The sequence below is a fragment of the Vulpes lagopus genome, chromosome 3 (assembly GCF_018345385.1).
Source record: "Vulpes lagopus strain Blue_001 chromosome 3, ASM1834538v1, whole genome shotgun sequence".
Lineage (NCBI taxonomy): Eukaryota > Metazoa > Chordata > Mammalia > Carnivora > Canidae > Vulpes > Vulpes lagopus.
In genome coordinates, this window is record NC_054826.1 from 127,621,482 (window position 1) to 127,643,962 (window position 22,481).

The window sequence follows — 22,481 nt, forward strand, 5'->3', positions numbered from 1 at the left end:
ACCAAACAGCTGAGCTCCATGGGGTCCCCAGGCAGCGGTGCTGGCGTGGCCGGGGGTGGGAGGTGTTTCAGCCGGAATCATCCGGACCCTCTGTCCTCCCCCACTTTACTGCGTGACAGGAAACGGGACGCGTGATGCTAGATTCCTATTTCAAGGATCCCCTCCCGGAAGGAAGCTAAGCCTCTCTCGGGAATGAATGTACCTTGTAACCACCAGGTTATTATCAGAATAAAACAAGCCTCTACACGTGATTTCTTAAATTCTTAAAAGGAGATTTGTGAGTTCCTACCTTGTAGAGCTGTCGGATTTCAATCCCTTTCACCAAATCGGTAGGCTCTTCCTGAATGAACTTGCTTTCCGAAGCTTTGTCTGGGTCCCCCACGTCTAGCACTGACCGTGTGAGGGATGAAGACCGTCTCTGCCAGTGGGATGGCTAGACAGAAAGTCAACTACATTAAGGTGTTCGGGTGAATCGACCGTCTTCTTTGGGAACATAATACTTGGGTAAAATAAATCCTCCACCCCACCCCGCCAACCCCAACTCCCCGTGTTTCCTGGTACCAAACAGCTAATGGTGCCTGGAGAAGTCTAGCAACCTGTTCACGGACTCACTACCAATGAGCTGCATTTGAGCCCACAACTCATGGTCCTGAGGGTGGAGCGAGCGACAGGACATGCCCCACACCCGGGCTCCCGGTGAGCTGGGGAAGACGTCATGTTGGCAGGCAGCCCCCTGGCCGAGGCCTGGAGAGATAGTGGGGTGGACGCTTCTCCACACTCCTGGAAGGGCCAGTGGGGCCACCTGTGCCCTTCTGACAGGACCACCTGCCTTGCAAATGGTGGGACGGGGCCGCTGGCAGGGCTGCGGGAGCACCGCATCCGCAGGTGAGCTCCACTTTGTGAGGACAACGTGGTCACCACGGGAGGCAGTAACTCTGAGAACTCATGGTGGGGGGTGCAGCCACGGGAGGCTGCACCTGCTGGCTCCCAGGGTCACACGGTCTCAGAGAGGGTCAGGACTACAACAGCCCAGAGGGGAAGGAGGCAGTGGTGTCCCGTGGGGACTTGCAGGGCCTGGCACAGGCATGGGCACACCGGACATTGCAGACACGCTTGCAGCCTCTCTGCACAGGCGCCAGCGGGGGGCAAGGGTTGGAGGCAGACTCCTTTGTCATCGTGTTCCCTTGGCGACCACAAGCTGATGGGCTTGGGGTGAATCCGGGCTAGAGGAGCCCACTTGGATTTCCCGGGGCTCGAGGTTTCGATCAGGACACTGACACGGGTGAGGGTGTTGTGGGGCTGTACAAGGTGTCACATGGTATGTAGGACAGGAGCGCTGGTACTCACCATGACAAAGAAGTACCAGGGCTTGGGGATGCCGTACTCCCCCGGGAGGACGGCCTCCACGTACCAGGCCACCAGGCCGTATAGGATGGAGTCCAGGACCAGCATCACCAGCACATGGGAGAAGTTAAACTCCCCGCTCAGGCCGCCCACGTGCTTCCACTGCATGCCGGTGCCTGAGCCGAAGGAGGCACGACGTCAGTGCATGGGAGGTGCCCAGGCCACCCACGGGACTGGACTGTTGGCCTGGGCCGAACGCGAGGCAACGGAGGGGAGAGCCACCGCCACGAGTTTCTCCCCAAGAAAAAACATTTTCAGGATCCCTGAGAGGCGGGAGGAGGAGTCTGGTCATCCAAGGGTCTTCCCCATGCCCTGTGCCCGTCGCACTGCCTCTCGCTGGCTGGTTCTCTTGAAGCAAGGTGGGCGCAGGCGCCTCCTTGCCCTGCAGGCTCCGTGCCCCCCCGGGGTACGTGCCCTCTGCGAGCATCCGTGCTGTGATCAGAGAGGGGCCCACTTGTGATTCAGTCGTCCCTGTATCTGCAGCATCAGCCCCAGGGTGGAGGAGGGGCCTGGGACCAGTTCCGGGACACGTAGGGAGGTGACTAACCTGTGTGATGCCAAGCGTCTAATCTGAGTGCAAGTTGACTAAACTCGTCATTTAAAGCATCCAAGGTTCTGAGCGTGTGCTGCCACCCGGCAGGCTGGTGGGGGCGGGAACCAGTGACCACGAGAGAGGTTTGAGTGGACTTCAGGTGAGCCAGCGGATGGGCTGGTGTGTTAGTGTCACACACCCATCAGGTGTGTCAGGGGGCCCCCGGGATCCTGCACTTCCAACACCCTTTGGTGGGGGGCAGCTGCTGCCGCTCGGGGGAGGGGGGGAGGCGACCTCTGAGCCCCTTCCTGGCATGGGATCCCGTGACCTGTGTCTCTCTGTGTACTGGCCCAGGGCATCGCCTTTCGCTGCAGCTAACAACCAGACCTTGCCCGACTGGGACGGGTTCCAAGGCCACAGTGGCCCCTGAGCACACTTAGCTCCCGAGAGCCAGGTCCATCCCTACCCAGTGCAGGTCCACAGGGTCCGGGTGGCAGAGGGCAGAGCTCCTCCCCACCTGGGCAGGTGCGCGATTGCCGAGTGACCTTAGGTATTTACTGTGGATGCGTGAACTGGAGCTTTAACAGGCAAGCCACAGGAAATGTCCAGGTGACCTGCCCCCTCCCTGCCACCAGTTGCCCCAGAAACCCCCAGCGTGCACACCCCACACCCACACCCCTGGCGGGGTGTTTGCAGGCAGCATCTGGCTGGGTCTGGCCTCTTAGCCAAGCTGGCCGCCTCCCTGCCATTGGTCAGCGCGACATTCACGTTTCGTGATGACTGCTGCTCCAGATGAAAAGCTACCGTCTTGCCAGCGTTTTACTATTTGTTCCAAACTTTTGGTTCTTTCTCTCCTCCTTTCCTCTTTTTTTCTTGCATTCATAGAGAATCTTTGCATGATTCAATTTTATTTCCACTGCTGATTTATTATTTATACATCTAGTGCTGTTGCAGGGTTTACGGTATTCGTCTTTAACCAGAGTGTGTCATCAGATGACGTTTCAGCTCCTCGTGGGTCCTGTGAGGACCTTACACAGAGTCTCCCCAGCCTCCCCACCCCCACTGTCACCCCACATCTTCTGCACGAGCTCTAGATGCTATAGGTTCCTCCTGCTTTTGCTGTAGACACTCAGTCCTCTCAGAGCAAAAAAAAAAAAAAAAAAAAAAGTCAAATCAAAACAAAACAGTACAAAAACCATGAAAAACAAAGTATTTTCCATTCCTGGTGCTCCTAAGTGCTGCATGCAGATCCACGCTTCGGTCTGCTATTCTTTTTGCCTGAAGATCTCAGCATTTCTTGCAATGTCTCCTCCCCATCAAGTCTGTCAGCTTCTGTTCCTTTGAGACAGCCTGTCTGTCGCTCACTTTCCGGCGGCTTGGCAGGGTTTGGCCCGAGCGCGTAACCGGGTCCCCGTGTCGTGTCCTGGCTTGTGTGCACCTGTGGCCCGCTGGGATTCGCTCTTCCACGGAGTGCCTACTCGAGCCCCCTGACCCGCGCTTTACTGCAAATCCTCACATTTAACTGATGTGTAGGAATTCTGTACGTACTCTGGACACGAGAGCGTTCTGTGGGTTCGATGTGTGTCTGTCAGCCTCTGTCCTCCATTCTGTCTGTGGCATCTGAAGGTCAGATGTATCTGTCTTTGTGGTTGGTTATATTTTGTGTCTTGCTTGATGAGGAATCTTTCCGGCCTCAAGGACAGGGTGTCCTCTTCTGTGTCGTCTCCGAAAGCTTTGTAGGGTTTTGACGCTGAAATTGATTTCTGCATGCTGTGCACTGGTTCTTCCCCCAGAAGGTTCTCCAGGGGCTCTCATGCCACCTCCTGACCCCCACTGCTCCCTAGCACCACTTGGGCCTTTCTTTCCTGTTCTCTCAGTCTCTTTGTCAATCTCTAGCCTATGTTCAGGCTCCTGTGGTCACTCTGATGAAAAGTAGTTTTTAAAAAAATTTTTAATTAAAAAATAAATTTATTTATTTTAATTTAAATTTTTTAATTTAAAAAAACCATTCATTTTTTTAATTAAAAATTTAAAATATATTATTTATTTATTCATGAGAGACACAGAGAGAGAGGCAGAGATACAGGCAGAGGGAGAAGCAGGCTCCATGCAGGGAGCCCGACGTGAGACTCGATCCTGGGACCCCAGGATCACACCCTGACCCAAAGGCAGATGCTCAACCACTGAGCCATCCTGGTGCCCCAATTCCTCAGGCTTCTTGTGAGATTTTCCTCCTGCCCCCTCGGTGCTTACTTTTACGCTGGTGCGTCTGGTGTATATTTCTTCTTATTACTCTTGTCTGGGATTTGCTGGGCCTCCTGAAATCCAGTCTGGCGACAGATGTGGGCCCCATCTCTTCAGAACCTCTGCTCCTTGCTCTTCTCTGAATGTTTTCTCAACTCTCTTGCACATTGTAACATCTTTTCCATTCTCTTCACTGCCTCCTGCGTCGTTTCCTCTAACCTACTCCCAGCCCATAACCGTCCCTCGGCTGTTTCAGAGTGACTGTTAACCTATCCACTCAGTTTTTTATTTGGTTGGTTGCAGTTTGCATTTCCCAGAAGAGGTATTTCACCCTTATTCCTGCACATATTTTCAAAGATGCCTTTAAAAAAAAACCACACCTCCCGAGCATTATTGTTTCATAATCTGTGTTTTGATCCCCAAACAGGAGGACTTTGTGAATCTATTTTACTTTCTCCTGTTTCTGTTGGTTCTCATCCACGGTGGCTTATTTCCTTATGTTTTCAGGTGCTTTTTACTGTGCTGTGTTTTACCCTTGAGAACCCATCTGTGGCGATTCACCACGATGGGGATGAAAGTGCATCTGCCGGGTGCCTGAGTGGGGGTTTCCCTTGTCCCAGCACCGCCTGAAATCACGTCCCTGCGCCAGGGTCCCTGGACAGGCTCCAGGGTGACCCTGGGCTGCAGCTCCTCCAGATAACCAGCCTCTAACCTGTTCTTGGGGGCAGTTTTCTCATTTGCTTTTTCTCCCATGATGCGGTTGGCACCAGGGCACCTTCCCCAAGGCCCTCTGGTCTATGGGGCCTCAGATACACATGCAAGGAGAGACTTCCCTGCTCCCCTTCCAGAAAGCCGGCACCTCCGTTGCTGGCCAGGCTGGGCCGGGCCGGGGCTGAGGACTTCAGCTTCATCCTGGTCCTGTCCCTTGCAGGTGGTCCACACCCAGTGACCGCGGGTGGCAGTGGCGGAGGCCCGGCCACTCAGCCCAGTGCTCCTCCAGTGGCCAAGGTGTCAGGGCTGCATGTAGCCCTGCCTAGCTTGGCTCCCCCTCTCCCCCAGAGGATGTCAGCAGCCGAAGCAACCCAGGTGCCTCAGCTTTCAACACACGGGCTCCATAAACATCCCTATTCATTCCCTAACACATGAGGAATCAGAGATACTATTTTAAATCTACTTCCCCCTGTACTTTTTTTCTTTTTTTTAAAAGATTTTTATTTATTTGAATGAGACCACAAGTGGTGGGGAGTGAGGGGCAGAGGGAGAAGGAGAAGCCGACGCACCACTGAGCAGAGAACCGGACCCGACGCAGGGCTCTGTCCCCAGGCCCTGGGATCATGACCTGAGCTGCAGGCAGGTGCTTAACTGACTGAGCATCTCAGGAGCCCCTCAAAGGATTATTTGTAACGTGTGGTCTCGTCGATGCTTTGTTAAGGAAAACCACTCAGCTGCAAAACCTTCTAGTCAACTGCACACCCTTCATTATATTTTAAGCAGCCGTACCCTGTTTAGACCATCCTAACTTCACAAAGACACTAACCGGTAGACGGTGCCTCTGACCAGGTCACTGGAAATCATCCCAGTTGCGGTAAGAGGACCCGCCAACTGGATCCGGCTTGGCGTCCTATTCCTGCCCTCTGAACCTACCCTTCCTAGTCCGGAACCAGGACTCTGGTGATAGGAGCCAACGCGGAGTTGTGAAGACGCATGAAGATGCTCGCTGCAGTGTCCGCGTCAGGCCACCTCAGTGTCTCCGAGATGTGGGACAGCGTCGCCCAGAGCGTCCACTGAGCTCAGCGGGCGTCGGCCTTCGTAGGTTAGCTGCGACATTCCGCAGTGACTGTCGTCGGCATTCTGAGGAATTCTTCCAACCCCAGAACGTAAGACACGCACAGGCGGAGGTACGCTTCCGAAGGTGGGACTTGCGAAGACAGTAGGCCAGCACCGAGGGACAGTGCCCCCGCTGACCCCGAGGTAAATGGCCCTGCGTGATCTGTCAAGTTCCAAACGCGCTCGCTGAACTAAGCGGTGAATCTGTGTCTTTTAGATGTGTCACTATGTAGGCTTATAATTTCCTGAGTCATTAATACGCTTTAGTTTGGCTCCCGAACCAGGCCGTGAGCTGCCGGTGGGAACTGCGTCCTATGACCCACCGCGCTCGCCAGACGCTGGTAAGGGCTCGCGACGCCGAGGGGACCAGCACGGGCCACTTGGGAAGGCTGTGGGCCTGGCCTGGGAGCAGGGGCAGAGCTTCCAGGCCGCTGCCCTGGGGACATGGGGGGCTCACCTCTGATCTCGAAGGAGGAGATTAGCCGGACTCCTAGCGCCATGGCGATGTTGGAGAGGAGACAAAAGGCCACTTTTTGGAAGTAGGTCCTCTGGGGGTAGCTGAAAGTCAGGTACAGGTACGGAAGGTAGGTGAAGAAGAAGATGATGCCTCCGGCAGCGGTTGCTACATGAGCTGCGGGAAAACAGGACAGGAGCCCATCAGCCCTGCATGAGGGGACACAAGCCCCTTCCCGCCAGGGCCCGCCACAAACCCTCTCCTTCCAGGACAGCGGCCCGTCACACGGCCCTAGGCCAGCACAGCATCTACCAGCCTCTCAGGGACCCTTCATGTCCTCCTTGTTTTTACAGAGGAGGAAAATGAGGCTTGGCCATGGGAAATACATTGGCCCAGGTTCATGGAGCTAGTAAACCACAGGTCACGGACTCCGGGCTCTGCAGGCGCCAGCGCGGTAGCTCCAGATTGGGAGCCGCGGCCAGTGGGAGATGAGCTCAGGTGTGATTTCAGGAAGTCGAGAGAGCGGGGACATAAGATTGCATCCACCAGAGAAGGAGCCCCGTTAGGCATTGGGCAGCCCTGCGCGAACCTGGCTCTGCACTACAGCTGACCTTGGGTCTTTTTTTTTTTTTAAGATTTATTTATTTATTTATTTATTTATTTATTTATTTATTTATTTATGATAGACAGAGAGAGAGAGAGAGAGAGAGAGGCAGAGACACAGGCAGAGGGAGAAGCAGGCTCCACGAAGGGAGCCCGATGCGAGACTCGATCCCGGGACCCCAGGATCGAGCCCCGGGCCAAAGGCAGGCGCCAAACCACTGAGCCACCCAGGGATCCCCTGACCTTGAGTCTTGTCTGACTTCTCTCTGAGTTTCAGGTTCTTCTGTAACAAGTGTTAGGAATTGCTGACATTTACTAAGCTCTTACTATATACCAAGGACTGTTCTCAGCTCTTTACACATAATATCCCATTTAATCCTCATAACTAAGTATAAATGCTGTGATTTTCCCATTTCACAGAAGGGGAAACGGAGGCACAGGCTGTGGATTTGCTAAGGTCAGGGTCCACACAGAGATTCAAAAGCAGCCCCGTGAGGCCGGAGCAAGAGCTGTTGGCCTCAGTGAGAAAGGAGAAAGGCTGCGGGTGTCGGTGGGCAGTGGGGAGGTTGGACACTGCAGCCTCAGAGAGGCGGGGGACGGTCTGACCAGGGGACGTGGGTGCATTGCAAGGTGGTAGCCAGGGGGCCTCCCCAGGGCCAGTCCACACCGGGGAGAGTTTTTCTCCAGCCAAGCTCTGCAGCTCAGGTGTTGGCACGGGGTAGGTGGGGAGCTTGGTGGGACCGGGGTGGAGGATTTGCAACACGAATTCAGTGCAGGGCTGATGGTGTAGAGGAGTCAAAGTGGGGATGGGCCATGGGCTCAGAGCCCCTGAGGAAGCTGGTGAGGCTCACGCTGATGGATGGTGACAAGGTTAGGGCCAGTGGATCAGGCGTCCTGATAGCAGACAATGAATTACTGGAGGAGGCGAGTGCAAGAGGGAAGGGGTACACAGGGAGCTGTGGGGTCAGGAGTGAGGTGATTGGGGTCAAGATTCTGGTGAGTCGGCGACACCCTCCTCCTGCAAGGGGCTGAGTGTCCTGGGCAGCGAGGGAAGAGGCGTGATCTGAACTGAGGGCACCTTCCCCCTGCAGCCATGTGGTGGGACAGGGGTTACGGCGGCCCTAGCAACCTTCAGGGCTCACCAGTGGGGAGTTTCCTGGGCCACCGTTATAAGTCACAGATTTTTACATCATCCGGGATTTTTACATCTTACGTGTTTCAACCCATTGCAAGCATTATTCTTTTTGATGCTCAAGATGCCCTGTCTTAGGTGAGCGGAAGCATCTTCAGGTTGGCTCGTTCATCCTTTAGACATCATCCCCTTGGTCTCTGGAAGCCTGCTCGCTGTGGTCCACAATGTCCAGAGCTCATACCGAGTGTTCCCTAGCTCAGACTTCAAATCAGCTGTCCCCCCACAGAGCCCTGGTTCTGCGCAGAGGCCCTCAGAGGCCACAAGGGCCACTAAGGTGTCTAGCGCTCCTGGGCTGCCACTGTTTTTAGGTCTTCTCAGGAATCATGATGAGAAATATATTCGTAGAAGATGAGCTCATACCAATAATTCTAATTGATATTTATGATTATAGGGTTTTCCTTAACATCTTTGGCATCTCGTCTCTTATAGACTTGCTCTTGAATTCTTGGTTTCTATGTGTTTTGCTTTATCTTCTGCTGTAACTGTATCACTTTCAAAGAAATAATACCAACACTACTCCTAAATACTGAGAATACTAACACAGCTAAAGATTTCTCTGCCATTCCTTTATCCTTAAAATATCTGTCACAAGAGATATATAATTGAAATGCTATGTTTTAAAGGCAGTTGAGGTAATTGCTTACTTTGTGAAGTAATTACTTTCAAGCCCCTAACTTGAAAACATTTATTTCTGTTGGTTTTCAATTCTTAGAAATTGCTTCTATAATTTCCTTTGTCCCCCCCACTATTTTCCCAGTTGTTTACGTGGTGTGGTGGGCAGAATGAAGGCTTCCCAGGGATGTCCAGTCCTGACTCCTGAACCCTCATGGCTTTACGTAGCAGATGGACTTTGCAGAGGAGGTTAAGAATTTTGAGATGAGGAGATTATTCTGGATTGTCTGGGTGAACCCGATGTCACCACAAGCACCCTCAAAAGGGGGTAGGCGTGCCAGAGTGAGGAGAGGTGAAGGAAGGGGAGAGAGCGGTGAAGACCAAGGAAGGAGCGTGAGCCTGGGAACACAGGCATCGGGAAGTGTTCTCATTCTCCCCTCGTGTCTCCAGAAAGAACACAGCCCAGAGAAATGCACTTTAGACTTTGGTTGTAAGGTAATGAATATGCGCTGTTTTTAACTACGAAGTATGCAGTAGATTGTTAGAGGCAACAGGAACGTAACACGCATGTTTAGAAGTCAAAACTGTGTAATAATTCGCCTCTTAAATGATATCATTGGCCTTCATTAGCATACGCTTTGCTCACATATATCTCTACCCCTCCCCCTTTAAATTGTCATTGAGACAGATTCTAACTTTACATGTCGAGCACCCACTAACACAGATTTATATTTTCATGCTTTTGCCTTTTAAATCATATAGGAAAGAGAAGAAGACTTACAAACCATAAATACAAAAACACTGGCTTAAGTTACCTTGACCAGTGGTCTGTGTTTCTTCTTATGGCCTCGAGTTGCTATCTTGTGGCTTTTCATTTCTGCCCAAATAATCCCCTTTAGCCAGGCTTCTGGTAATAAACGCTCCCCACTTCTGTTTATCTGAAAATGTCTCAATTTTGTCTTCGTTCTTTTTTTTTTTTTAAGATTTTTAATTTATTCATGAGAGACAGAGAGAGAGAGAAGCAGAGACACAGGGAGAGGGAGAAGCAGGCTCCCTGAGGGGAGCCCGATATGGAATTTGATCCCAGGTCCCAGGGATCACGTCCCAACCCAAAAGCAGATGTTCAACCACTGAGCCATCTAGGTGCCTCTCGTCTTCATTCTTAAGGGATAGTTTTGCCAGATATAGAATTCTTGGTTGAGTTTTTTCCCCCCTCAAGATTTAAAATGCCATCTCATTACCTTCTGGACCTCATAGTTTCTGAAGAGAAATAAGCTATTAATCTTACCGAGGATCACTTATATGTGAGGAGCCTCTTCTGCTTTCAAAATGATCTTTATGTCTTTGAGTTTTGACAATTTGAATGACTCTTGGTGTGGATCTCTTTGAGTTTAACCTGCTTGGAGTTCACTGAGATTCTTTGGTTTATAGATCCATGTTTTTCATCACATTTGGGGCATTTCAGTCATTCTTTTTTTTTTTTTTTTTTTTAGATTTTATTTATTTATTCATGAGACACACAGAGAGAGGCAGAGACACAGGCAGAGGGAGAAACAGACTCCCTGCAGGAAGCTTGATGGAAGACTGGATCCCAGGACACCGGGATCCTGACCTGAGACGAAGGTAGACACTCAACCACTGAGCCACTCAGGTACCTCAGTCATTATTTCTTTGAATATTTTTCTTCATTTTTTCTTTCTCTTTTTTTTTTCTTATTCTGGGACTCCAGTGATGTGTATGTTAGTATGCTAGGTGTATCTCTCAGATTCTGTTCCAACCAAGAAAATCCCAGCACCATCTGGTTTCACTGGTGAATTATACCAAATATTTAAAGAAGAATGAACATCAAACCCTCTCAAAGTCTAGATCAGTAAAAAATAAAGGTGAATAAAATTGTGTTAATTTTTTCCTTCATTCTATCCATGTGGTATATTACATTTACTGCTTTTCTTTTTTTTAAAGATTTTATTTATGAGAGAGAAGGAGAGAGAGAGGCAGAGACACAGGCAGAGGAGAAGCAGGCTACATGCAGGGAGCCTGAGTGGGACTCGATCCCGGGACTCCAGAATCATGCTCTGGGCCAAAGGCAGGCGCCAAACTGCTGAGCCACCCAGGGATCCCCATACTGTTTTTCGTATGTTGAATTATTCTTGTATTCTTGGTATAAATCCCCCTTTGGATGGTCTGTGATCATTTAAATGTGCCATTGAATTTAGTTTGCTAGTATTTTGTTGAGGATTTTTACATCTCTATTCTGAAAGAATACTGATCTGTAATTTTATTGGTCTGATGTCTTTTCTGGCTTTGGTATTAAGGTAATCTTGGCCTACAGAATGAGTTTGAAATATCTGCGTTCTTATTTTTTAGCTTTCAGTTTTATTTATTCTGGATACAAGTCTCTTATGATATATATTACTTGCAGATGTTTTCTCCCAGCCTGTGGGTTATCTTTTCACTTTCTTAATGGTATACTTTGAAGTACAAAAGTTTTTAATATTGATTTAGTCCAATTTATCAATTTTCCTTTTTATGACCTATGCTATTGGTGTCATGTCTAAGAAATCACCATCTAGCCCAAGATCACAAAGATTTTTGGCCACATTTTCTTTTAAAGGTTTGTAGTTTTAGCCCTTATATTTGAGTTTATAATCCACTTTGAATTTTTATGTATGATGTGATGTAGAGGTCCAACTTCATTCCTGTGTACGTAGATACCTCACTATTCCATCACCTTTTGTTGAAAAGACTATTCCTTGCCTGTTGAATTGTCTTGGTGCCTCATCAAAAATCGATTGATCATAAACTCTGAGTTGTGTGGTGTATTTTTGCTTTCACTTGAAACTCTTACCTGCTATTTGCTTTCCACTCTGGTCTTGCTTTACTGTGCTTCTGACCTCATTGGTTTTGTTTTTTGTTTCTAGCCCTCTGCTTATTTCTCATGCTTGACCACAAGTTCAGTTTTTTGGGTTTCAACCTTCAGCACCACGTTAGCCTTAGCTTTCAAGCATCCTTTGATACTCATGTTCCAAGGTCCCCACATAACTCTCTTACTTGACCCTCCCCCCCACCATGTTTGCCCCTGAACAATTGAGGGATAGTGGGGGAACTCGGTATAGAGTTTGAATCAGGAGACAGTGTTCAGGCCTAGTCAACCTCCCAAGAACCCACTCCCATCTTGGCAGAGTTGGTATTTGCCAGGGCCCACATATTAGAACATTAGAAAATTACATTACATTGTAATGTAATTACATTACAATACATTACATTGATGTAAAATATTCACAAATGTAAGCAATAAACTGCATGGCCTCATTTATACCATATTTTGATTTTTCCCCAAGTTCTCTAAAGCCCTTCCTCTTTTCTTCTTCTTCTTATTTTTTTTTTAAGATTTTATTTATTTATTCATGAGAGAAAGAGGCAGAGACACAGGCAGAGGGAGAAGCAGGCTCCATGCAGGGAGCTCAACGTGGGACTTGATCCCGGGTCCTCAGGATCAGGCCCTGGGCTGAAGGCGGCACTAAACCACTGAGCCACCTGGGCTGCCCAAGCCCTTTTTTCTTTTGTCACCAACTGTTGGACCTACCCTCCACTAGTGTTTTTATCTCTACCTCTTCTATTTGAACCAGGAGTTAATTCTCCCACACTCTTTGACCCCATTTCCTGTTATTTTTGTTCCTAGTAGTTCATCGATTCTACCAATAGTTTTAGAAGTAACACCCATCCCAACAGGACCAAAGACCCAGGAACTTCAGTCTTACTATGGTATCTTAGCCACCCTACCATTGTGCCCAAATCCACAGTCAAGACCTGGAAAACTATCTGAACTGATGCTTACCCCTCATTTCCTTCCTGGTTGGGACTTGACCCCATTTGTAGCCATTTGAAATGACATTTAGATGCCAAATGAAGCATAAAAACATACATACATGGAGGTGGATCTCTAAGCCTTTAACAAGGAATGGAAATAATCCATTGCTAAAGTAGCCAGAGGAGAAGTGAAAACCTGGCTTTGGAGGAGTGATCATTCATGCTGTAGGTGACTTCAATAGCAGTGCTTTCACAAACAGAAGTCATAAACACCCTCCCTGACAGAAAATTGTATCAGGACTCACCTTTTTGGAAGAATGTGCTGATCATGAATGCAAATAAAATCGTGGCAGTGGCAAAACACAGTAGAAAAACGAATATCAAGCTAGGATCACTGTTTCTGAACACCACCACACCATGCACCTACGGAGCAGTCATAGACACATGTCGTTTTTGCATGGAGTAATAAAGAGAAAGCATGAAATACCCATATACAATGCAGACATTTTTTAAAAACTCACAAGATTTTCCTAAATTAAACAACAGATTTTTTTTTTAAGGCAGACTTTGAGCCAGTATCCATGACCATTTACAAATGATGCTGTGCCCATGTATCTTTTTTTAAGAAACCATGAGTTTCATGAAATTCAATTTTTGACCCAGGGTGAATCTTTTTTGCTTTAATGACAAAGTTTATCCCATTTGTCATTATCACTATTACAGATGACTATAGTCTGTCGTCTCCTCGTTTTAATACTTTCTGGGCATTTTCTTTGTTTTATGTATTTTGCCGTGTGGTCTGGATTTTCTTGCCTTCCCTTATCCCAAGTGCCCCAATTTTGGTAATTTAGAAGGTAAATTTTCATATATTCACATGGTGGATTATAATTTAATCATTAAATGAAAGTTAGCAGATTGGAATGCCAGATTTCAATGACAGCATAGAAAGAAAATTTAACAAGGTAGCATGGGCCTAAGAGATCGTCCTCATCTTTTATAATAACTGTTTTCAGCCATCTGTGGAGTATAAAATTTGTAATGTTTTAGAATTTATGAAATACATCTTTTGGAATTCCACTTTCTTAATGAAATTGATCACACCCGTGTCTAGTCCTCGCAGACCTGGGAACGGAGGGAGGGCAGGGCTCTCCCAGTCCAGCGCCTGGTCCCCCCGGAGTTCATTAAGTACTACCACGCATCCACCTGAGGCTTTCCAAGTGCTCATCACTAGCTGTGCTCTCATCATATGCCGAATCTCAGCACCACCCCCCACACCTCTGCATGGCTGAGCACATCCCAAGGGCCCGGAGACATGTACCTCTATGCAGAAGAGGATGGTCATGAAAGAGATGACAACGAGGGTCGAAATGAAGAACATGATGAACCAGGCAGCCCAGTGTTGCCAGTTGTTCACTCCCATAATGCACATGTACTCCTAGGGAAAGCAGAAGAGCCATTGGGTGGAGACATCCGAGGCAGCCTCACAGGCCACCTCCATCAGACTGCACCGTGCATTCAAGAACATGGAGCAAACCAGACATGGTGGGTCAGGTGAAGCCAGGTCCCTCTTGGATAGCCACCAGCAGGCTATTTCTGTACATAGTCATAAGAATCAATCAAAGGAGAAGAAAATTAAAGAGTGAGAAGGTAGATTGTCTACAAAGAGTAAAAGATGAGGAAATAGAGGGTGGGCATCAGAGCGCAGAAAGTAGAAGCTCTCGGGATCGGCCTTGTGTTGGGCTGGGGCTCCCTGGAGAGTGCTCCTAGCTGCAGCAACAAGAGAGGGAGTGACTCCTGGGGAGTCATTCTCCTCCTGTGCATTTCTCAGGGAGTCAGTCTGTAAGCATTTCTTGAATAGCTGCCACAGGTGAGCCCACAGCAAGGACTCCTGTCGTAACAACAGATGGGGTCGCCTGAATTGCAAGCAAGTCAAATGATGAAAGAACATCCCCCTTTCAACCCACCTTGGAGGCGACACCTAGGCAACCTCCTCCCTGCCTTGGCCTCATTCCCACTCTGGTCATTTTTCATGAGTGCTTCCACACTGTCCCTAGGCCTGCATCCCACGTCCGGTGAGGTTACCTTCATCTTTCTTTCTTTCTCCAGGGCAATAGAATTGATGATGATGAGCTCGATGCAGATGAAGCTGAGCATGAGCAAAAGAGGGAACTCATTCTGAAGGATCAACAAGAACTTGTCTTGGATGTGGGCTCCATGGGGGAATCTCTTCACAAGCACTGTGAGGTCCTCAAACATCCGGGTGGTCGCATTGTGGGCATGGTGCTGCATGATGGCCTTGTCCAGGGCATGCTGTATAGCCAGGAAGCCTTCCTGGTTGTATCCTACATGAGAACACAGTGGACATCAGGCATAAGAGACAGGAAGACTGAAGGTGCAGAACCCCCGAGGAGTCAGAGGGGTGTGGCTAATGATTCATGACAACACACAGACAGGAGAAGGACAGGCTCTATTGTGTCCACATGCTGCCATGTAGAAGGAGCAGAGTCACAATGGACCCCCCTGTGCCTGTGATGGCCATCTTTTTATCAGGAAACAGGGCAAAGATGTCCTGAGTAGATGGAAGAACAGGGGACATGCAATACAACACTCCTGCATGGTAGGGTCACCTCCTCTCTGCTATGTGCCTCACTTCAGGAAATGGTGCCCTCTCTGCACTTCTAATCATCTGGAACGTATGAGATGGTTAGATTCAAAGCACTTGGGAGACACAGCCCCCCTCACCAACTGTGACCTGTCTCTGAGCCGTCACTGCTGTGACCCCAGAATTATGGGCATTGGATTTTGCTGCCACACCTCAAAAACAATCTTTACCATAAGCAGCCCTTATTTTGATACGGTGTCATTGGTGGGCTAAGGTCAGCTTTTGGGAAACATAAGTTGAAGGGCCCAGACCTCTGGTTTGGAGGTCTTGTAAGAGATAATGGCCCCACCTCCAAGTGAGGGTTACTGGCCCTCCTTATGGGCAGAGCCAGGGTGGGGCGTGCAGCAATGAAGTGGAGGTGACCAAGGTCTCCTGGTGGCCCAGACCTACGCAGACCCCCTGATCCTCCAGGATGAAAACAAGAGGAACAAACTGTCCATAATAAAATCCTGGGAACCGGGATCCCTGGGTGGCGCAGCGGTTTAGCGCCTGCCTTTGGCCCAGGGCACGATCCTGGAGACCCGGGATCGAATCCCACGTCGGGTTCCCGGTGCATGGAGCCTGCTTCTCCCTCTGCCTGTGTCTCTGCCTCTGTCTCTTGTGAATAAATAAATAAAATCTTAAAAAAAAAAAAAAAAAGGGTTGTCTGTGTGGAGTGGCACTCAGAGCAGGGAGAGGACAGCCCTTTCTTTTCATGTTGTCCCTTACTGTATTACTGGAATATCCTTATGAAAGCACACACTACAATTATAATAGTTTTGGAAGATGACCGCACATTTTGTGGACTCCACGTTTTGAAAAACTGTGTCTGGCTGAATGCGTGAATTCAGCTGCCAGCCTTGTGCCGGTCAGGTGGGAGGGCAGGGGTGAGCAAGGCGGCTGCGGTCTCCTGCCCTCGGGGGGCAGCAGCCCCACGGGAACCACCCCGAAAGCCCAGCGTGGCCACGCGGTGAAACATGAACCAAAGGCCGTGAGTGCAGCCAGCGGGGCTCTGGGGCTGAGAACCCGGACCCCGGGGGGAGCCCCGCTCCCCCCATCGCAGGGACTGTCGGCACAGCGGGGGCCCGTGGGCGCGGGGAGACAGACCCCTCGGGCCTTGAGAGCTGCTGGCAGAGGGGTGAGGGCGGGCCGGTGGCGGCGAGATGCAGGAGGTGGCGGCTGTCAGGGCTGTGGTTGCAGCCATCAGAGGACCCGCCTCGGCGGCTCCAGACCACGGTGGGGAATCACCACCGCCGGCGGCCTCCGACGAAGGCCCCGACTCTCTGGAAATGCCCCCCACCTTCCCGTCTTCGTGCCCCACCTTCAAACTCGACCTCGAAGGCCTTGGCCACCACTTCCGTGACAGCCTTCAGCGTGTCACTCTGGGAAGGGACGTAGACCAGCTGGTATGTGCTCTGCGCCGCAAGGCGGAGGAAGTCGGGCAGGAGGCTGACGTTGAGGGCGAGGTAGCTCATGGGAGGCCTTTCCCTGGGCACACTGTTGAGGCGAAGGTACATGATGATCACGGAGAAGAGCAGCGGGGCCAGGACCTCCAGCATCGTCACCAGGGGCTTCCGCTTCTACAACACAACGGAAAGCGCGTGCTGATCCAAAGCACTACACAGGCGTGAGGTCCCCGCGGGCCAGGCTTCCACTTGCAAAGCCCTTTCCTTCCCCCGGCCTCCCTGCACAGCCTCCGAAAGAGAAAACAACACAGAGAAAAAACAAAGAGAATGAACGAGAAGCCTCTCCGTCTGACTTGTCCATGGCGGCGAGAAACCAGGAACGGGGTGCCGGCTTTGACAGCAACAGTTTGCAGAGTTCTGGGGAGGAACTGGCCTTATTTACAGAAAGGGGCCCATTCCGAGTAAGGTTGATTTTTTTCTAAAGATATTATTTATTTATTCATGAGAGACACAGAGAGAGAGAGAGAGAGAGAGAGGCAGAGACACCGGCAGAGGGAGAAGCAGGCTCCATGCAGGGAGCCAAATGCAGGACTCCATCCCAGGTCTCCAGGATTACACCCTGGGCCGAAGGCAGACGCCCAACCACTGAGCCACCCGGGCGCCCCTGATTCTTTTCTTTAAACCGTTATTAGAACCCAACGTAAAAAAAAAAAAAAAAAGAACCCAACGTAACTTCAGCATTCAGTCCCTCCCCAGGAGATGCCCAGAGACCCTCCGAGCACCTCACCCACCTTCAAGATGAAATTCTTCCAAAGAAGAAGTTTTAAATTCCTGCCCAATGTCATGTTTCCAGCTGATCAGGAGGGTGAGCTCTGGCTGGGAAGCAAATGGGGCAAACGTCAGGCATCACACAAAAATGCCCCCCGTCCTAGGAGCTTCCAGAGCATCGATCCCTCCTTGTTGCTGACCAGCCCCCCCCCCCCAGCCCTGCCAGCATCCCACTGCTGCCTCCCCCGCCGGGGACCTCCCTGGGCTGTGGGGAGTGAAGTGTACGAACACTCTGATGATCGCCTCTATACTGCCAGCCTGCACCTGCCCAGCCCGCTGCCCAGCCACCAGCCAGTGCATGTGGCTCCACTGCCCCAAACCCTCCCCTCAGAGCAGGAGCCACGCCTCTGGAGGATGAGGACAGGAAAGCTCTCCCTGGCTCCCCTCACTCCCACGTGTGCCCGCCCACCCCACAGGCCTGCTTGTGACCCAGAGGGGACAGACCGGGCTTCTGCCCACAGCCCGCGCACCTCCCTGGCGCATCATCCACACGTGACGCCACCCTCTCAGTGAGGCCTTCCTTGCCACTCTAAAATTTCGGAAATGCCACCAATCATCCCTGTTCATTTTTCTTTTTTCTTTTTTTTTTTTTCATTTTTCTTTTTAACCCTTTTAAACCACCAAACAAGCTTCTTCTTCTTTTTTTTTTTTTTTGCGTGTATTTTTTAGTTTTACCACCGAGTCCCCAAACTCAAGAGCAGGGCCAGCCCGTGCTCACCACTCAGTAAATGTGGGTCCCCTAAATCAAGGCGTTACAGGGCACCCAGCCAGTGGGGGGACGTGCTCGTGAGGAAGGACACGCTGGCGGAGCAGCAGGTTCCTTCCCCTCCAATCTTTGCTTCCCAGGGTATCACATGCTTTAGCTTTCAGCCACCAGCACTATGAGATTTTCACCCAGAAAGATGGTTTTCTGTCGGTGAAAGAAGAACGGGTGCATTTTCCTCAGGTGAAAGACTCTCTGACACTAACCGTCACTGAAGGTACACTTTGTTATTTTTTTTTTAAGATTTATTTATTTTAGGGGCACCTGGGCAGCTCAGTAGGCTGAGCGTTCTGCCTTCGGCTCAGGTCATGATCCTGGGGTCCTGGGATCGAGTCCTGTGTTGGGCTCCCTACACAGTGGGGAGTCTGCTTCTCCCTCTCTGTCTGCCTCTGCCCCTGCTTGTGCTCTCTCACTCTCTCTCTCAAATAAAAATCAAAATCTTTAAAAATAATAATAATAAAATAGTTTTTAAAACTTATTTGAGAGCAGCCCGGGTGGCTCAGTGGTTTAGCGCCACCTTCAGCCCAGGGCCTGATCCTGGAGACCCGGGATCGAGTCCCACGTTGAGCTCCCTGCATGGAGCCTGCTTCTCCCTCTGCCAGTGTCTCTGCCTCTGTGTGTGTGTGTGTGTCTCATGAATAAATAAATAAAATCTTTAAAAAAATTATTTGAGAGAGAGGGAGGGCACATGGAACTTTCTCCAGAATAGACCACACACTGGGTCACAAATAAGGTCTCAACAAATACCAAAAGATTGGGATTGTCCCCTGCATATTTTCAGACCATAATGCTTTGAAACTAGAACTAAATCACAAGAAGAAATTTGGAAGAAATTCAAACACGTGAAGGTTAATAGACCATCCTACTAAAAGATGAAAGGGTCAACCTGGAAATTAGAGAAGAATTAAAGATTCATGGAAACTAATCAGAAAGAATTCCAAATCTTTGGGATACAGCAAAAGCAGTCCTGAGAGGGAAATACATCGCAATACAAGCATCCCTCAAAAAACTGGAAAAAACTCAAATACACAAGCTAACCTTGCACCTAAAGGAACTGGAGAAAGAACAGCAAATAAAACCTACACCCAGCAGAAGAAGACAGTTAATAAAGATTCGAGCAGAACTCAATGAAATTGAGACCAGAAGAACTGTGGAACAGATCAATAAAACCAGGAGTTGGTCCTTTGAAAGAATTAATAAGATAGATAAACCATTAGCCAGCCTCATTAAAAACAAGAGAAAAGACTCAAATTAATAAAACAAGAGAGAGAGGGAGGGAGGGTGGGGTGGGGCAGGGAGAGAGAGGGACAAGCCTACTCTGCGCTGAGTGTGGAGCCTGATGTGGGGCTCGATCCCAGGACCCCGAAATCCCAATCTGAGCGGAAACCAAGAGTCAGACACTTAACCAAATGGGCTCCCCAGACTCCCCTGAAGATACATTTTAAAAAGTCTAATTATGTGATGTGAATTTCACCTCCATTTAAAAATAAAAAAAGAGTGACTATAAGACACTTTTATATTGGCCATTGCTGCAGGCTTCTTGTCTGACAACCCCAACCACAGGTATTTATTTCCTACTCGTGGCTCTGCTGTCTCCTGGGATTGGCTGGACTCGTCTTCTAGGTTGATTATGGGCCAACGTGTGTCCCCCTTCTCCACACTACCCAACTGCTGTGTTGAAATCCTAACCCCCAGGGCCTCAGCCTGTGGCTGTTTTTAGAGGCAGGACCTTTACAGAGGCCACGAAGGCCAAACGAGGCCGTGGCGGTGACCTAACCGTGTCCTGACAGTTTGAGGAGATGTGGGTGCCCAGAGGCAGCAGGGATGCCAGGCACAGAGGGAAGACCACGATGAGAAGACGAGCCCTGGGAAGCACCCCCTTTAAGCCACCTGCACGCCCAGGAGAGGGACTGAAATGGCAGGAAAAACCACCCTTGCGGGCACCTGGATCTTGCACTTTCAGCCTCCAGAACTGGAAAAATAAACTTGTGCTGTGTAAGCCGCCCGGTGTGGCGTATTTTGTTGGGGCAGCTAGAGTGGATGGATGCAGGGCTGTTCTACAAGTCTCCTCCGACCTGGAGCATGTTGTTGGATGGCAAGAGGCCAACCCAAACCACACGAAGGCATTTAAAGCATCTTCCCCCCACACTTGCTAACCGTTCCAACATCAAGGCAAGAGGGAAGGCAGCTGTGTCTGCTCTAGTGCGAGGCACTGCGACTCACATGGCAACGGGCATGGGCATAAAACTTAACACAAGGGAGAAAGACAGAGGGGGGACATTACCCATCTGCCCAAACACCCAACATTTAGGTCTTCAGAAGCTGGTGTTAGCATTTGCCAGCCTTAACTGTGCCATGTAGATGAGGAGGTACTTTGGCTCATTACAGGCCCATCACAGATTATAAAAGAAAAACACTCAGACCATCAGAACACACGGTTTTCTCCAACCACACGTATAGCTCAATGGAATGAGACAGGACAATAGAGTAGATTGGGACGCCTGGCTGGCTCAGCGGTTTAGCATCTGCCTTTGGCTCAGGTCGTGACTCCAGGGTCCCAGGATCAAGTCCCACATGGGGCTCCCCACATGGAGCTTGCTTCTCCCTCTGCCTGTGTCTCTGCCTCTCTCTGTGTGTCTCTCATGAATAAATAAACAAAATCTTCAAAGAGAAAAAAAAAGGAAACTAGAGTAGATGGAGGTTTTCATACTGAGCATCTTGTAGGATTTCTGATAATGCAGGTAGACTGTTCCTCCTAAGGTTTAATTCAATGTTTGTAACGTACAACAACTAGCAACTATGTGCTGAAGGCACTGTGTCCGGGCACATGCCATCATCAAAAGGTCAGTCCATAATAGGGGCGCTTGGCTGCTCCACCGGTGGAGCATGCAACTCTTGGTCTCAGGGTCTGAGTTCGAGCCCCATGCTGGATGTGGAGATAACGTAATAACAATTTTTTTAAAAAGACAGTAATAGAGTTCATCTTCTTGGAATTCAGCAGTTTCAAATAAGCCTAGTAAAGGGTAATAACATGCACAAAGGAAAACAGGATAGCACGCAGTAGAAAACGAGAATCAGAAGCTGCCCACGTAAGGGCAGCCAAACTGACAGATGAGACACGTCCAGGAAGAGACCACAGGTACACAGTCACCTGATTTACAACAGAGCCAACAGGGCAGGACAGGGCAGCGGGGCCTTCTGGCGGATGGCTCAGAGCTGGCCGGCTGTCGCCGTGGGAGACCAGGTATCCAACTCCTGCCTCCCACCGCACACAAAATACCAACTTTGGATGAAAGATCTAAATGGGAAGGGCAAAGGGAATAGGAAAGCGTATCCGTGACCTTGAGGGAGGCAGTGATTTCTTAAACACGACTCCGAACCACTAAACATAAAGAACACTTGGGTAAACAAAACCACATCAAAATGAAAGATTTGTGTTCCTCGGAAGACCCAGTGAGCAGAGCTATCTACAAGTCACCAAGAGAAAGGCAGACCCCGTGCAGCCCGGGGGGCTCAGTGGTTTAATGCTGCCTTTAGCCCAGGGCGTGATCCTGGAGTCCTGGGATCGAGTCCCACGTCGGGCTCCCTGCATGGAGCCTGCTTCTCCCTCTGCCTGTGTCTCTGCCTCCTTCCCTCTCTCTCTCTCTCTCTGTGCATCATAAATAAATGAATAAAATCTTTTTAAAAAATATGTTTTTTAAATATTTTTAAGTCATCTCTACACACAACACAGGGCTCAAACCCACAACCCGGAGATCAAGGGTCACATGCTCTATTGACTGAGCCAGCCAGATCCCCCTAAAATCTATTTTTTAAAAACTGTTTTTTTTAAAGATTTTGTTATTTATTTATTCATGAAAGACAGAAAGAGAGAAAGGCAGAGACACAGGCAGAGGGAGAAGCAGGCTCCATGCAGGGAGCGTGACGTGGGACTCAAACCCGGGACTCCAGGATCATGCCCTGGGCCAAAGGCAGGCGCCAAACCGCTGAGCCATCCAGGGATCGCTGATTTTTAAAAAACTGTTTTAACAAAACTGCATCAGCAGGAAAATTCATAACCCTAAGCCCCCTTCATGATTAAATCAGAAAATTTAAAGCCCACAAAAATTAAAAATCCATTAGGAACATGTGCGATTTTTTTAGTTTTTTTAAATTATTTATGATA

The 22,481-nt window shown here is 49.6% G+C and overlaps 1 protein-coding gene across 1 annotated transcript in view; it reads right to left on the reverse strand.

Annotated features, from left to right (window-relative positions):
- Window positions 1-17,803, reverse strand: part of LOC121487104 (ATP-binding cassette sub-family A member 17-like) — a 62,719-nt gene extending 44,916 nt beyond the window's left edge. The window contains exons 1-9 of the mRNA XM_041748547.1: window positions 17,783-17,803; window positions 17,517-17,601; window positions 16,620-16,899; window positions 14,761-15,020; window positions 13,997-14,113; window positions 12,984-13,101; window positions 6,465-6,638; window positions 1,348-1,520; window positions 290-433 (exon numbers count right to left, since the gene is read on the reverse strand). Coding sequence (XP_041604481.1) covers window positions 290-433; window positions 1,348-1,520; window positions 6,465-6,638; window positions 12,984-13,101; window positions 13,997-14,113; window positions 14,761-15,020; window positions 16,620-16,899; window positions 17,517-17,570 — 1,320 coding nt within the window. The 5' untranslated portion in view covers window positions 17,571-17,601; window positions 17,783-17,803. The remainder of the gene's footprint in view (window positions 1-289; window positions 434-1,347; window positions 1,521-6,464; window positions 6,639-12,983; window positions 13,102-13,996; window positions 14,114-14,760; window positions 15,021-16,619; window positions 16,900-17,516; window positions 17,602-17,782) is intronic.
- Between the last annotated feature and the right edge of the window lie 4,678 nt (window positions 17,804-22,481).